Consider the following 15,638-nt stretch of genomic DNA (forward strand, 5'->3'; position numbering starts at 1 on the left):
GAGAGGGGTGCATAGGTGGGTAAGGGACCAAGGGGCTAGGGACCTAGGGGCTGGGGCTGTGTTCATGGTGAAGTGGGACCCTGAGCTGCTGGCCTGGGGTCCCCAGGATGCCAAGTGGTACCCCCATCAGCGGTGCTGACCAGGAGCTTGGCTGAGGAGGTCCTGGGGGCTCCCTCGTTTCACCTCTGCCCCATCTGAGTTCCTGTGGGGACGAGCACATGACCCTTTCTTCTCCCTCCTCCCAGCAGCATGGCTGATAGCAAGGCCAAACCCACCAAGGCCGCCAACAAGACGCCCCCCAAGTCTCCAGGGGACCCCAAGCGGCTGTCACAGGAGCCGGAGGGTAACCCTGAGGGTGCGGTGGCAGCAGAAGTCAGCGCCCTGGAGGAGGCCTTCCGGAGGTTCGCAGTGCATGGTGACACGCGAGCCACCGGCCGAGAGATGCACGGGAAGAATTGGTCCAAGCTGTGCCGAGACTGCCAAGTCATCGATGGCAAGGCCGTGACCATCACCGACGTGGACATCGTCTTCAGCAAGATCAAGTGAGTGCAGGCCGGGCGGCAGGCTGCCCTCCACGGCGCCATGTCACATCTCCCTGCCAGTGCCTGTATGCAGAGGAGTGTGTGTGTGTGTGGGGGGGGGCAGCACGTGCCCACGCTGCCCGAACTGCGCCCTGCTGGGTGCACCGTGCAGTGTGTGCAGGTGTGAGTGTGAGCATGTGTGTCCCAGTGTACAGTGTGCATAAGTGAGCAACAAGTGCTTTGTATGTGTGTACACGTGTGTGCGTGCCCCCATGCATTGTGCAGCTGTGTGTATGCATTTGTTCCAGTGTGTCGTGTGTGTACATATGCACATCTGTGTACCCATGTGCACTGTGTGTAGTGTGTGTGTACATGTGCACATTTGTGTACCCATGTACAATGTGTAGGTGTGTGTGTGTGTGCCTGTGTGTCCTAGTGTGTATGCAGGTATGTGTTGTGTGTATATGTGTGCACAGGTGTCCCTGTGTGTAGCAAGTGTAGCTGTGCATGTGTGGTGTTTGTGTGTGTACATGGGTGCACATGTGTCCTTGTGTGTGTGTGTGTGTGTGTGCATGTGTTGTGAGTGTGTGTGTGCTTTATGTGTGTTTGCACATCTTTTTCCTGGACATTTGGTGGTAAGCTGAGATGTCATCTGTTAGCACAAGGTGTCCCTTTACGTGCACAATTCGGGGTCACAGACACCCGCATCTCTCGCCTGCCCCCGTCACCCCTGTTGTTGGAAGAACGCATGAGCACCTGCTTATTTTACATCGTCTTTAACCAGTGAGCCCTCGAGGTTGGTGGCTCTATTTTGGATGTTAGTTGTTGAGACCTTTTGTTTTTCTGCTCAAATGAAGGGGCAGGTGGGTCGGGGGAGGACTGCAAGCCAGAGTCTGAGGGTCCAGTGGGCACTTGGGCCTCACGCCTCCTGGAGGCAGATGCGTGGGCTGCCCAGCTATGTGGTCGGGGATCCTGCTGTGTGTGGGATGACCATCTTCCTGCTACTTTTCCTTGTGGTGCAGCATGTGAGGTTGTCTCACTTTGGGAAGCTGTGTGCTGGAAAGGGTCTAATACATGGGCTCCTGCCAACTTTATGGGGCATGTGTAAAACCAAGTGAAAAGCACCACTTGATCCCGGCAGTGGTCGGGTCTATGTCAGAGCCTTGGGCGCCGTGACAGGATGGGGCTGAGTCCACGTGAGTCACAAGTCCGTGAGCTGTGTCTGACCTGGGAGTAGTTTTGTCCCCAAAGGTGTGAGCAGGTGTGTTTATGGGTGTGGCATATATGCACACACGCAGACAGCTTTGTCTCCACATACACTGGGGTAGGAACGTCTGGCCCGCGGGCAGGATAAGGTCCCTGAAATCATTTGGTCTGGCCTGCCAAGGCAACCACAGTGCCAGCCAGCCATCCCATTAGGGGTGAGTTCATTAACTGTTTGGTTGTTGTTAAGTGCTATACAGGGTTTCCAAGGAGCAGCTGTGGGTTTGAACTTCCGACCTTGTGCTTTGCAGTCCAGCGCTGACCCTACAGCGCCCCAGGAAAATTACTAATATAGCAGACTAGTTTTTCAGTTGATAATTTTGTATGGCCTGTGAATGATGTTATAAATTTTGTTAGGCAAAGGCCCCCCACCCCTGACCTACACAACAGGGGGTGTGGTCTGGGGAGGATGAACCAATCCCGAACCCCCTCCCAGCAGCCTCTGTTGTCCGCGAGCTCTTCAGCTTTCGTCTCTGCTTAGAGCTTGTTGTGATGAAGGGTCTCCTCAATAGCCAAGCAGCATCTACGACTCACGCCTTCCTTCCTTCAGAAGGGGAAGTGCTGTCTCCGGAGGAGCTGTGGACTGTGATTTCCTGTACACACGCATGTTGTGCTTCGTGGCATTGGTTACGGTCCCCGCGATGCACCAACACTCTTTCCACTTCCGCTCCCTCCTGCCTTCTGAGCTCGCTCTTGGGCAAATGCTGCCCTTTGACCTCGTGCCTCATGCGGGTGATGGCCTCGCTGTGTTACTGCCCACCTCGAGTCCTGTCCATCATGTGACTGAAATGGAGGGTCGGGCGAGTTCAGTTCCAGGATTGAAGGGTGACCAGGTGCAAGAGGAGCCCCAGTCTCATGACCAACAGTGGCCTCACCTTGAGTGTAGATGGACGGTCCAGTCTTGCAGTCCAGGGGGGGTCAGCCACAGGGAGGCACTGATGACATGGTCAGAGGAATGCTGGTGTCCATGGCGTGGCTTGACTTTGGGGATCGTACCTCCAGCAGACTGGAGCTGGGCGGAGGAGTGATTTGGAGGCCCTGTCCATGGGCTACCCGTCCGTCCATATCCCAGGAATTCACGAAGCTTGCTACTGGCCCCAGAGTACCCAGAGTTGGGCAGGCCCAGGCAGGCACCCCGTGACCAGCTTGCACTGTGGGGGCAGGTGCGGCTGCTGACTTGCTTCCCAAGGCCTGCAATTCCTTCCACCAAAGTTGCCTACAGGCCACCACATAGGCACACACCTGTGTGCATACACCCACATGCAAAAGACCTGCATGCATAGACACTACACATGGGCACACACAGCATATATATATATATATATATATATATGACACACACATACTCGTGTGTGCATGCAAACCTGCACCCGCACACACACACACAAATACCTGTGTGTATAGACATGCACTGTGTGTGTTCACACAACGTGCACGTTCACACACAACACACATGCACACATAAGCATACACCCCACACAGATGCCTGCATGCATAGATATGTGTGCAACACACACACATATGTAACACACACACATACTTGCACCCACATGTACACACCTGAATGTGTAGACACACATGCATGTGTACACACAACATATGTGCCCACACATAACACACAGGCACACATATTACACACACCTGCACCTATGCATGCACCCATACACAGAGTCACCTGTATGCATAGACATGCACACTGTGCACATATAGACGTGTGTGCTGTATACATGCACATGCTCACATATGCATGCACACATTCACCTGCATCCATGAACCATCTAAGATGGTTTCAATGTGCACTTTGGAGAGTGGGCTATGGAGGGTGCGTTCTGGCTCGGGACCTGTGTCCCTGCACTGCACGAGAACTGGGATCCCCATCTGTGGGGTCCACAACACCCCAGGACAAGGTTCCTGAGGCCGCTGTACCCCTTCCTGGTCCTTCAGGACGGCAGTAGCCCCACTGTAATGGAAGCACCTTTGCCCTGCCCAAGGTGTGGCAGACCGCAATGGGCTGGTGTGGGCGCTGCCCGCCTGTGCCCTTATACAATCTTGATTACCGGTCACTTGCTGTTGACAGCTGGTTGTCATGGCTGCAGGCCCAACGCCAGCCCCGGATACCCGCTGGCCTTTGTTTGGACCCTGTCGTCATGGCAGCGTCTGTTTGTTGTGAAGTTACCATGTGTAAACTTTAAACAAAGTTTCTGCAGTCCGACACTAGCTCACTGCTGCTAACCCTACTGCTAAGCAGGCCAGACAAGGGTCTCCCACCCTCCACTGCGTCTGTCTGAGTTCCGTGTTGTAGCTATGTCTGTGGGCATTGTATCGGAACATATATGGTCTATGTCTATGTACCTATGTTCTGCACATGTGTCTGTCTGTGTTCTGCACGTGTGTCTGTCTGTGTTGTACCTGTGTATCTGTCTGTGTTCTGCACATGTGTCTGTCTGTGTTGTACCTGTGTGTCTGTCTGTGTTCTGCATTTGTGTCTGTCTGTGTTGTACCTGTGTATCTGTCTGTGTTCTGCACATGTGTCTGTCTGTGTTGTACCTGTGTGTCTGTCTGTGTTCTGCATGTGTGTCTGTCTGTGTTGTACCTGTGTGTCTGTCTGTGTTCTGCACATGTGTCTGTCTGTGTGTTGATCTACTATAGCTCTGTGTTGAGTCTGTCTGTCTGTCTGTCTGTCTGTCTGTCTGTGTCTGGGTGGTTCTATCTTGCTGCTCCCTTGAGCTCTCTCACACTGGCTCTGGGTGGGTGGCCATGTGTCACCTGGAGTTTTGAGGAGCAGAGGGAGCCCCCCCTTGCCTTCTCCAGGTTTGGGGTTGGTGGCCCCCGGATGCCTCTCCAGGTACTGATGGGCCCAGACTCTGCCCCTCCCAGGCCACAGGCCACGCAGTCCCATCCCGTGCCTGCTGTAGGCTCTGAGCGGGGATGGGACAGGGGACTTAGCTTCAGGGTTGCTCTGCCACTGCATGCCCCCATCGGGGAAGGGGAGGTGCTCGTGAGGCAGGGGGCTTCCAGCTCATGCTGAGGGGTTGTGTCAACTAGAACCCTGCCTTCAACGACGTCTGTCCACCTCTCCTGAGCAGGACTGTGGCTGGAGTGACCAGAGGAGTGAACAAAGTAGAGGCTAGGGGAGTGTCCGGAATAGTGGCCAGCAGAGTGACCGGGCACTGGCTTGCTAACTGAAAGCTTGACAGTTCAAACCCACCAGTGTCTCCTCAGGAGAAAGATGAGACTGCCTGCTTCTGTAAAGATGTCAGTCTTGGGAACCTGTGGGCAGTTGGTGTGGTCCTGGCTGTGGCCGTGTCATTGGGTCTGGTTTGGGGCCTGCCTCGGCCTCTATGAACCTCCGCTTCCCTGGAGTAGGTCTGTGGAAGGTCTGTGTGGCCCGTGACCCGACCCCAGACCTGGGTGGCTTATTTGGAAACAGGGTCATTGAGATGGATCACCAGGAGGTTCTAGGCCGCTCTAAATCCAGTGACAGACAGAGGACAGGTGCCAGGGGAAGGTGGACGCAATAGAGTGAGGGGGCCTGGGACCACCGGCACATCACAACATGTCTTCTGGTCTCTAGAGCTCAGAAAGCAGGAGTCCTTGCTATTTTAGGTCACAATGTGGGTCCAAGGAAAGAGGACTCCTGCCCCCTGCCACCATGCCCACAGGACAGGGCAGGGAGTGAAGCCTCCTCCTCAGCACAGGTCACCTGAGAGTGGGAAGGGAGTGCAGGGGAAGGGTCTTCAGGTGGGGTGCCAGAGCTCCCCCTTCACTTGCACGTGGGACCCAAGGACGACCCCCCTCCTTCTTCACGGAGGAGCTTTGCTGACTTGACAGCCACATTCTTTCTCTTGTCTGTTCATTTGTTCACCCCTAGAAGGGCTCACTGGGGACATGACCCATGGGAGGGACCAACTGTGGTCATCACGTGAGACCAACAGGGTCAGAGGTCATGGGGGAGCTGGAGGTGTCTGTGAGGAGTTTTCTCATACACACCTCACACACACCTCATCTCCCACACACCACACACTCATATACCACACACACCCCTAACACACACCACACATTCACACACACCTCACCTCCCATACATCACACAGACACATACACATGCACACACACCTCACCTCCCACACACCACACACTCATATACCACACACACCACACACTCACACACACCTCACCTCCCATACTTCACATACATACCACACACACCTCACACACACACCCCTAACACAGAGCACACACTCACACATATCTCACCTTCTGTACACCACACACACCACACACTCATATACCACACACACCTCACACACACACCCCTAACACACACCTCACCTCCCATACATCACACACAGACACATACACACACACCTCACCTCCCACACACCACACACACCTCACACACACACCCCTAACACACACCACACTCACACACACCTCACCTCCTATACATCATACACACACACACACAGACACACGAACTCTCTAAACACTTTCAGACACGTGGAGGAAGTTGTCCCCAGTTGGCTGAGACCCCTGACATGTCTTCCCGGAGCTTTGGCGGGACAGTCCTACAGCAGCACCTGCGTGCAGACACCCCGTGAGCCGTGGAGTGGTCAGTGGCTCTCCTGCGCTGGGTCCCCCTAGAGGCCTCGCCGCCCCTCCCCCAGGCTGGACAAAGCCACAGTCTTCCCAGCAGGACAGGAGGGGCCATTGTGTGTGGAGAAGACTCTCTAGTTCTAATTGACTTTGCAGAACAAGCCGACTCTGTCCTGTGGCTAAGAGCTGCGTCCTGTAGTTCAATGTCCCCGGGGAATGGCATGTATTGTCCCGAGTGCTCCCGCTGCTCAAGGCAGACCATGGGGTGGGGGGTGGGGGTGTCACTGGGGGGCACAGGTGCAGATGGGCATCCTGCCGGCCAGCCCCACATCTGGCGCCCACACCCTGGCCCCAGTGACTCGCACTGGTGGTGCCTGGTGCCGCTCGGGAGGCTGTGGGCCAGACAGGCAGTGTGGTCACTGATCTGCTGTCCACATGTCAGTCCAGGCAGGGACAGGGGTGCCTTTGACAGTCCAGGACACGCGGGAGACACTGTGTGCACTGAGCATGCCCAATGGGGCCTGGAGGGCACAGCCAACACCCTGAGTCCGCTCACCATGGAGGCCAATGTGAGGTATGACGTCCCCAGATCCACAGCCACCCAGGATGCTTGGGGGACCCGAGGGGCAGCACTCGAGCGCAGCACCATGGGCAGTTTAGGGTGTGGGGCCGGCCCCTCAGGTCTCAGCTTGAGGAGCTGGACCTCACCCCAGACATGCACACCTGTCTAAGCGGTGCGGCCATAAATATGCACACCATTCGAGCCCCGTAGGTGGGAAGGTTCTAGAGGGTCCCTCCCTCCAGCCAGCCCCCTCTCTCCCTCAGACTTCAAGGGTGTCCCATATGATAAGCCCCCTGAACATGACCTCTGTCTCCACCCTGAGCCCTACTCTTTTCTCTCCCAAGTCCGCCTGTCTCGCTGCAGGGGAGAACATGGAGAGCACGTGACCCCAACCAAATCCAGAGCCCCCTTCCCCAGAGTTCTAGCAGCTGGGACTCCTCTGTTACAAGCAGGGTACCCCATGTGGGTGCAGCCCTGCTGAGGGACAGAGGGTTTCTGGGGACACTGCCCTGGACATTCACTTTCAGCTTTGTGTGTGCTCTTGGTCACAGCTGCTTTACCGTGCCACCTCCATCGGCCACTGTGCATACTACCCTCACAGGGGCCCTGCGTGGTGTCCACTGACTGACGTGAAAGAGCTCTTATCTGTGTATTTGCCCTCTGAGGCTAGGCACTGGGCTGCTCACCACAAGGTCAGTGGTTCAAACCCACCAGCTGCTCCTCAGGAGAAACATGAGGCAGTAAACGTTCAGTGTCAGAAACCCCAAGGACCAGTTTCACTCTGTCCTGTGAGTCATTGTTGTTGTTGTTGTTAAGTGCCGTCGAGTCAGTTCCGACCCATAGCGACCCTGTACAGGGTTTCTGAGGGTGTAAATCTTTACGGGAGTAGAAAGCCTCATCTTTCTCCCGCGGAGCGGCTGGTAGTTTCGAACCGCTGACCTTAAGGTTCGCAGCCCGATTCGTAACCACTACGCTACCAGAGCTCCTTAGAGGTCGGAATCCACAATGATGGTGCACATTTGCCATCTGTACGGTGTCTGACGTGTGGCTAGGGCTCTGTAGGGGGTGTGGCTAGGGCTCTGTAGGGGGTGTGGCTAGGGCCCTCTCTGGGTGTGGCTAAGGCTCTGTAGGGGGTGTGGCTAGGACCATGTTGGGGTGTGGCTAAGGCCCTGTCTGGGTGTGGCTAAGGCTCTGTAGGGGGTGTGGCTAGGACAGTGTTGGGGTGTGGCAAGGGCTCTATAGGGGGTGTGGCTAGGACCATGTTGGGGTGTGGCTAAGGCCCTGTCTGGGTGTGGCTAGGGCTCTGTAGGGGGTGTGGCTAGGACAGTGTTGGGGCGTGGCTAGGGCTCTGTAGGGGTGTGGCTAGGACCGTGTTGGGGTGTGGCTAAGGCCCTGTCTGGGTGTGGCTGGTGCCCTTCCCGTTTGGCTGTGCACCACCAGCTTCCAGCACCATTGTGGGAGCCCATCCTTTTTCCAACAGCTGCCAGACACCTTCAGATCCACTGACGGCCTGTGTGTGGCCTCTCTGTGGGCTCTAGTCTGCATGTTTGCCCACACTGAAGTGGGTCTTGGAATCCGGTCCTCTGATATGTGCCCCTCTATAATATCATCTTGGCTACTACACCCGGTGCTTATTGGGATTTGCTGGGGCTACTGCAACAACACAGAATACTGGAACATGCAGGCTCAGGGGATGGTGCTAGAACCCTGAACCACATAAAAAGGAGTATTTAGAAGCTTGGAAGGCTTACAACTGGGGGAATTTGTAGCAGAAGCAAGAAATCCACTGCTTTCTAATTCAAGATGCTCAGCTGCTCCTGGAACCGCAATCTTGGGAGAGACCAAGTGGCGGAGGGATCAGAACAGCCACGGATGAGTGACAGACCCACGAAGATACAGGTGTGGACATTCTTTTTTTTGGTATCTGTTCATTGGTCTCTTGCTGACTGTGCACCTCCATTCTGGTGACTAGAGGGGATGCCTGAGTAAATGGACACCCCACCCCCACCCCTGGAGGGTTCTACTACGCATGCACACAGATCTCCTTGAAATTCAAAGTGACAGTTTCCACATAAAACCAAATGGCCACCACTCGTCGGTCAGTTTGTCATACTGTGGTGACTTGTGAGTTGCTGTGATTCTGAAAGCTATGCCGCCAGTATTTTAAATATGAGCAGGGTCACCCATGGTGGACAGGTTTCAGATGAGCTTCCAGACGAAGACAGACTAGGAAGAAGGAGTGACGAACTACTTTAGAATAGTTAGTCACTGAAAACCTCATGAATAGCAGAGAAACACTGTCAGATACAGTGCCGGAAAATGAGCCCCTCAGGTTGGAAGGCACTCAAAATGCAACTGGGGAAGAGCTGCCTCCTCAGAGTAGAGTTGACAATGATGATGTGAATGAAGTAAAGCCCATGGGACCTTCATTGGCTGATGGGGCAAAACTCAAAATGAAGAGAAACAGCTGTAAACATCCACTGAAAATCAGAACATGGAATGTATGAAGTATGAATCTGGGAAAATTGGAAGTTGTCAAAAATGAAATAGAACACATAACCATCGATATCTTAGGCCTTAGTGAGCTGAAATGGACTGGTATTGACCATTTTGAATCTGACAACCTCATGGTTTACTATGCCGGCAATGACAAATTGAAGAGGAATGGTGTTGCATTCATTGTCAAAAAGAACATATCCAGATCAGTCATGAGGTACAACATTATCTGTGATAGGATAATATCCATGCACCTACAGGGAAGCCCAGTTAATACCACTATTATTCAAATTTACGCACCAACCACTGAAGCCAGTGAAGATGAAATAGAAGAATTCTACCAACTTCGTCAATCTGAAATTGATCAAACATGTAATCAAGATGTATTGCTCATTACCGGTGATTGGAATGCAAAGGTTGGGGCAAAGAGGAAGGATCATTAGTTAGAAAATATGGCCTTGGTGATAGAAATGATGCTGGAAAACGCATGATAGAATTCTGCAAAACCAATGATTTGTTCATTTCTAATACCTTCTTTAGACAGCATAAGAGATGACTATACACTATACACTTAATACATCAAATTGACCACATCTGCAGAAAGAGACGATGGAAAGGCTCCATATCATCAGTGAAAACAAGGCCAGGGGCAGACTGTGGAACAGACCATCAATTACTCATATGTAAACTCAAACTGAAGAAAATGAAAACAAGTCCATGAGAGCCAAAATATGACCTTAACTACATCCCACCTGAATTTAGAGATCATCTGAAGAATAGATTTGATACATTAAACACTAAAGACCAAGGACCAGAAGAGTTGTGGGATGACATCAAGAACATCATACAGGAAGAAAGCAAAAAGTCATTAAGGAGACAAGAAAGAAGGAAAAGGTCAAAATGGATGTCAGAAGAGACACTCAAACTTGCTCTCCAGCGTAGAGATGCTAAAGCAAATGGAAGAAATGAGGAGGTCCAAGAGCTGAACAGAAAATTTTAAAGATCAGCTCAAGAAGATAGAGCCAAATATTACAACAAAAAGTGCAAAGATCTGGAGTCAGAAAACCAAAAATGAAGAACATGCTCATCATTTCTCAAGCTGGGGGAACTGAAGAAAAAATTCAAGCCTTGATTTTCTTTCTTGAAAGATTTTCTGGGCAAATTATTGAAGGATGCAGAATGCATCAAGAGAAGATGGATACAGAGTCACTGTACCAAAAGGAAAGGTTAATGATCACTGTTTCAAGAGGTAGCATATGATCAAGAGCCAATGATACTGAAGGAGGAAGTCCAAGGTGCATTGAAGGAATTGGCAAAGAACAAGGCACCAGGAATTGATGGAATAAAAATTGAAGTCTTTCAAGAAAGTAAGGCGGCACAGGAGGCACTCACTCATCTCTGCCAAGAAATTTGGAAGACAACTATCTGGCCGATTGATTGAAAGAGATCCATATTTGTGCCCATTCCAAAGAGAGGTGACCCAGTGGAATACGAAAATCATTGGACAATCTCTTTGATATACCAAGCGAGTAAATTTTTGCTAAAGGTAATAGAGAAATGGCTATAATCATACATTGACAGAGAACTTCCAGAGGTTCAAGCCAGATTCAGAAGAGGCCGTGGAACAAGGGATATCATTGCTGATGTCCAATGGATCTTGGCTGAAAGCAGAGAATATCAGAAAGATGTTTAACTGTGCTTTATTGACTACGCAAAGGCTTTCGATTGTGTGGATCATGACAAGCTATGGACAACATTGAGAAGTATGAATATTCCAGAACACTTCATTGCATTTCTGAGAAATCTGTACCTGGGCCAAGAAGCAGTTGTTCGAATAGAACATGGGAACACTGAATGTTTTAAAATTAAAAGTGTGCAACAAGGTTGTATTCTCTTACCATACTTATTCAATTTGTATGCTGAGCAAATAATCCGAGAAGCTGGGTTCTATGAAGAAGAACGTGGCGTCAGGATTGAAGGAAGATTTAACAACCTGCGATATGCAGATGATACAACCTTGCTTGCTGAAAGTGAAGAGGTCTTAAAACATTTACTGATGACGATCAAAGAGCACAGCCTTCAGTATGGATTACATATCAATGTGAAGAAAACAAAACTCCTCACCACTGGACCAATAAACAACATTCTTATCAATGGAGAAAAGATTGATGTTGTCAAGGACTTCATTCTTCTTGGATCAACTATCAACACTCGCGGAAGCAGCAGTCAAGAGATCAGACGACGTATTGCATTCGGCAAATCTGCTGCACAGGAACTTTTTAAAGTGTTGAAGAGCAGAGATGTCAGCTTGAGGACTAAGGTGCGCCTGGCCCAAGCCATGGTATTTTCGATAACCTCATATGCGTGCAAAAGCTCGACAGTGAATAAGGAAGACCATAGAAGAATTGATGCCTTTGAGTTATGGTGTTGCAGGAGAATACTGAAAGTGCCATGGACTGCCAAAAGAACCAATAGATCTGTTTTGGAAGAAGTGCAGCCAGAGTGCTCCTTGGAGGCCAAGATGGCTAAGCTTTGTCTCTCATATTCCGGACATACTGTCAGGAGGGACCAGTCACTGGAGAAGGATATCATGTTTGGTAAGGTGGAGGGTTAGAGAAAAAGAGGAAGACCCCCAGTGAGATGGATTGGCCAAGTGGCAGCATTGATGGACTCAAGCGTGGCGACTGTAGTGACGTTGGCCCAGGATCGGGCAGTGTTTCGTTCTGCTGTGCATAAGGTCCCTATGAGTCGGTACTGACTTGATGGCACCTAACAACCACAACAGCTATGCTTTGGGTCCACGGTGCTCACAGCCTCTGGTGGGCTGTAGGGAGGGCCAGGAGTCTGGTCTCAGCCATGTGCCCTTGTACTTGAGAGCAGGTGAGTCCTCACAGCCTGATCCATGAGAGGAACACCAGTCTAACAGTTGTTGTTGTTGTTGTTGTTGTTGTTAGGTGCCATCGAGTTGGTACCGACCCATAGCGACCTTATGCACAGCAGAAGGAAACAGTGCCCGATCCTGGACCAACCTCACTACTGTCGCCACACTTGAGTCCATCAATGCTGCCACTTGGCCAGTCCTTCTCGTTGGGGGTCTTCCTCTTTTTCTCTGACCTTCCACCTTACCAAACATGATGTCCTTCTCCAGTGACTGGTCCCTCCTGACAATACGTCCGAAGTATGAGAGATGAAGTTTGGCCATCTAACAGTGGAGCAAGTTTAAATGAAAATTACAAACGATCAACAACTGTGGAGAATCCCTTTGGTGTCTCCTCGGTGACTTCCATGTCTCCACCCGAGGTCACACTCCAGTCTCAGTTACACCAGCGGCCAGCAGTCAGATCTCAGGGTGGCTGAGGACGTGAGCAGTGTGCCAACAGTCATAGCATACTGTTTCTAGCCTGTGGAGGCTGAGGTGGCAAGACACACCAGGCCAGGCTGTGAGCACTGGGGACCATGACTGAGAACCAGGAAAGATGTCACATGTGTGAAGACACACATTCACATGCACACAGACACACAGACACACACACTCACACACAGCATGCACAGATTGTGGCCCCTTCAGGCTGCCTGCAGCCCCCTCTGGTGCGGAACCCTCAAGGGAGACACCTGCAGTTGGCTCTGCATGTGGAGCCTCTACTTGCTCCAGGGTCCTGAGTGAGCCTGCCTTCACGGTGGGGTGGGGTGCGGTTGGTGTCCCAGCTGTCTCAAGTTCTCTGCTGGGGCCAAACCTGACCCTCTGGACTCAGACCCTAGTCTGGTGCTGTGGGATCGTGCTCCAGGTGTGGGATATGGGGATAGACCGAGTGCTAATAATCTCTGGGCATCAGAACAGCAATTGCACTAGTCCCCTGTGCCTTCTCTGGGCAGAGCAGTCTCCTGCCCCCCCTGGATGTGGAGGAGTGGGCTTCATTTGGAATAGACTCACCCATGCCCCACGTCCCTGCCCCAATGATGTCCCTGCCCCGGCACTTCCTCCTCCCTAGCTCCCAGATGAGCCTGGTGGCGTTGGCCAGGAGATGGGGCATCCTGGACCATGATGCAGAGATGGAGGACCTGTCCTGGAGAGGCACAGCGGGGAGGAGGTACTGCAGAGGGAGGGAAGAGCCAATTAGATACCCCGTTTGCAGTTTTCCCTCAGTTTTCTGACCCCTAACTCCCTCCCAGCTGTCTGCTTTAGTTCAATGATCATGTGGGTGGGGTGGTACCGCAGGGCCCAAGGAGAGGGCGGAGCCAGGGGGTTGGGGAGCGAGCAGGCCATCTGGAGGGGTCCTCATGGACCCACCTCCTCTGCCCACGGCCCGGGGATCAGCCTCATTCCAGCGGGCCCTGGCCTCAGGTGCAGATGTGCATGGCTCTAATCCTCCAAGCGACTGTGGATTAGGGAACGCTCTGTCCTGGCCTCAGTGTCAGAGGATGTGCTTCCCCAAGCTGGGTTCCGGGACATGTGTGTGTTTGCATCTGTTGCTCAGGACAACCGGCTGTTGGAGGAAAACAGTTCCTGAGGGCGGGGTGAGCGCCTAGGGGTGAGGGATTTGGGGTTACCTTCTCTGTTTAGAAGGCTCACAGCCCGTTTGGGGGTTCTGATTTGGGAGGAGGGAGGGCAGCACCCCTCACTGTAAATGCCCCTGCATCTCCCCCTAAGGACTGCAACCTCAGGAGCCTTTGTAGGACCCCGATTGTGAGGCCTTGGAGAGCTGAGGGTGGGAGTGCGGGGCGACTCGAGGAGGCCATGAAGGAGCTTGCATCAGCCAGGGGGTAGGCAGCATTGGACCCCCTCTTCCTCCCGTGAGTTGGGGAGATGGAAGTAGGTACAGAGGAGCTTCAGAATCTTAAAAATCACAAGAGGTGGTGTGCATGCCCGTATGATATGTGCACACCAGTAGATTGTGTGTGTGTGTATGCGAGCTTGTTACACCTGTGCACGTTGTGGTTAGGTACCACGTGGGTGCCATCCCGCTCAAACCAAGGGACTTCCCCTGGGTCACTGCCTCCACGTGGCTTGCGTGGCCTCTGCGTAGCCACCCACGCTCCATCATTGTTCACGTCCTGATGAGTCGTCTCTGGTCGTAGGACGCAGGGCAGCGGGTGTTTGTCGCTGTTCGCGTTGCCTGCCTGGACTTGCTTTGGGGATCGTTTTGGAAAGTGGAGACATTTTCATCTGCGGGGGTGAAACCAGGGCTCTTCCCAGCGGAGTCACCCCCGCCGCCATACCCTGGAGACAGGCGCTCCAAAGCGGGCTGAAAGGAAGGGGCGCGAGTCCTAACGTTAGGACCCCAGACGCGTCCCGCTCAGACTGCATCCCCAGGTTGGGTAGATGCAGACTCGTCGGCCTCCTCTGGGGTCCCAGAAACTTCGTTACGAGGCACAGGGCTTGCTGAGCGGGAGCTGGCGCTGCTGGGGAAGGAGCGCGCTCCGTAGGTGATTTCCGGGCCCGGTAGAATCAGGCCCAGGAGTGTGTGGTGGTGGTGGGGACGAAGCGCTCCGGGGGCTTTCTCGCTGTGATCGGTCTGTGTCCGTTGTGTGTGTAGGTGCACCCCTTGCACACCCGCGGCCACACACACGCTGCACATGGGGCGCGTGTTGGGGTGGAGAGCTGAAAGGCTGGGGAACAGACTGGGCGCCGGGCACGGAAACTAAAGCCCGTAGACCGTACTCTGCCGGGCCCTCACCCAGGCACACCGAGCCGCGGTCGGCACTCCCAGTCTGGACCAATCTGAGGCCTGCTTGCTGAGGTCCTGGGGCCTGCGGGCGGGTCCCCAAGGCAGGAGGCGGTGCCAGGAGGTCCCGGGACCTGGCGGGAATGGACAAGGGCTGGGGGAGGACGTTCTGGGCAGGACCAGTCCTTCCCCTCTCCCCCCCGCGGGATCGGACGGGGGTCAGAACCGGGGAGGAGAGGAATGGGGGAGAAGTCCTGGGCAGGGTGGAGGCTGGAGGGAGAGGGGAAAGGTCTTGAGCAGGCCGTAGGATCGAGGGAGGGGGAGGTCCCGGGTGGGTCCGGGCAGGTTTGGGGCGGCCCCAAGCTCCTTCCGGTCCGCAGGAGGCGGGAGAATGGAGGTGGGGTGGCGGGGGTGTCGAGGCAGCGGAATCGGGCGAGCAGGGGGAAGATCCTGGGCGGGCCGGGGGGCGGTCCAGAGAGCCCTGGGTCAGCGGTCCCGAGAAGGAGTGACAGGCACGGGGCGGTGCTGAGGAGGGAG

The 15,638-nt window shown here is 53.5% G+C and overlaps 1 protein-coding gene across 1 annotated transcript in view; it reads left to right on the top strand.

Annotated features, from left to right (window-relative positions):
* The first annotated feature begins 249 nt into the window (after window positions 1-249).
* The window catches only part of TPPP (tubulin polymerization promoting protein), a 16,829-nt gene continuing 1,440 nt past the window's right edge, over window positions 250-15,638 (top strand). The window contains exon 1 of the mRNA XM_006876889.1: window positions 250-542. Within this exon, the coding sequence (XP_006876951.1) occupies window positions 250-542 (293 nt within the window). The remainder of the gene's footprint in view (window positions 543-15,638) is intronic.

Source organism: Chrysochloris asiatica, unplaced genomic scaffold (genome assembly GCF_000296735.1).
Source record: "Chrysochloris asiatica unplaced genomic scaffold, ChrAsi1.0 scaffold00424, whole genome shotgun sequence".
NCBI classification, from domain to species: domain Eukaryota; kingdom Metazoa; phylum Chordata; class Mammalia; order Afrosoricida; family Chrysochloridae; genus Chrysochloris; species Chrysochloris asiatica.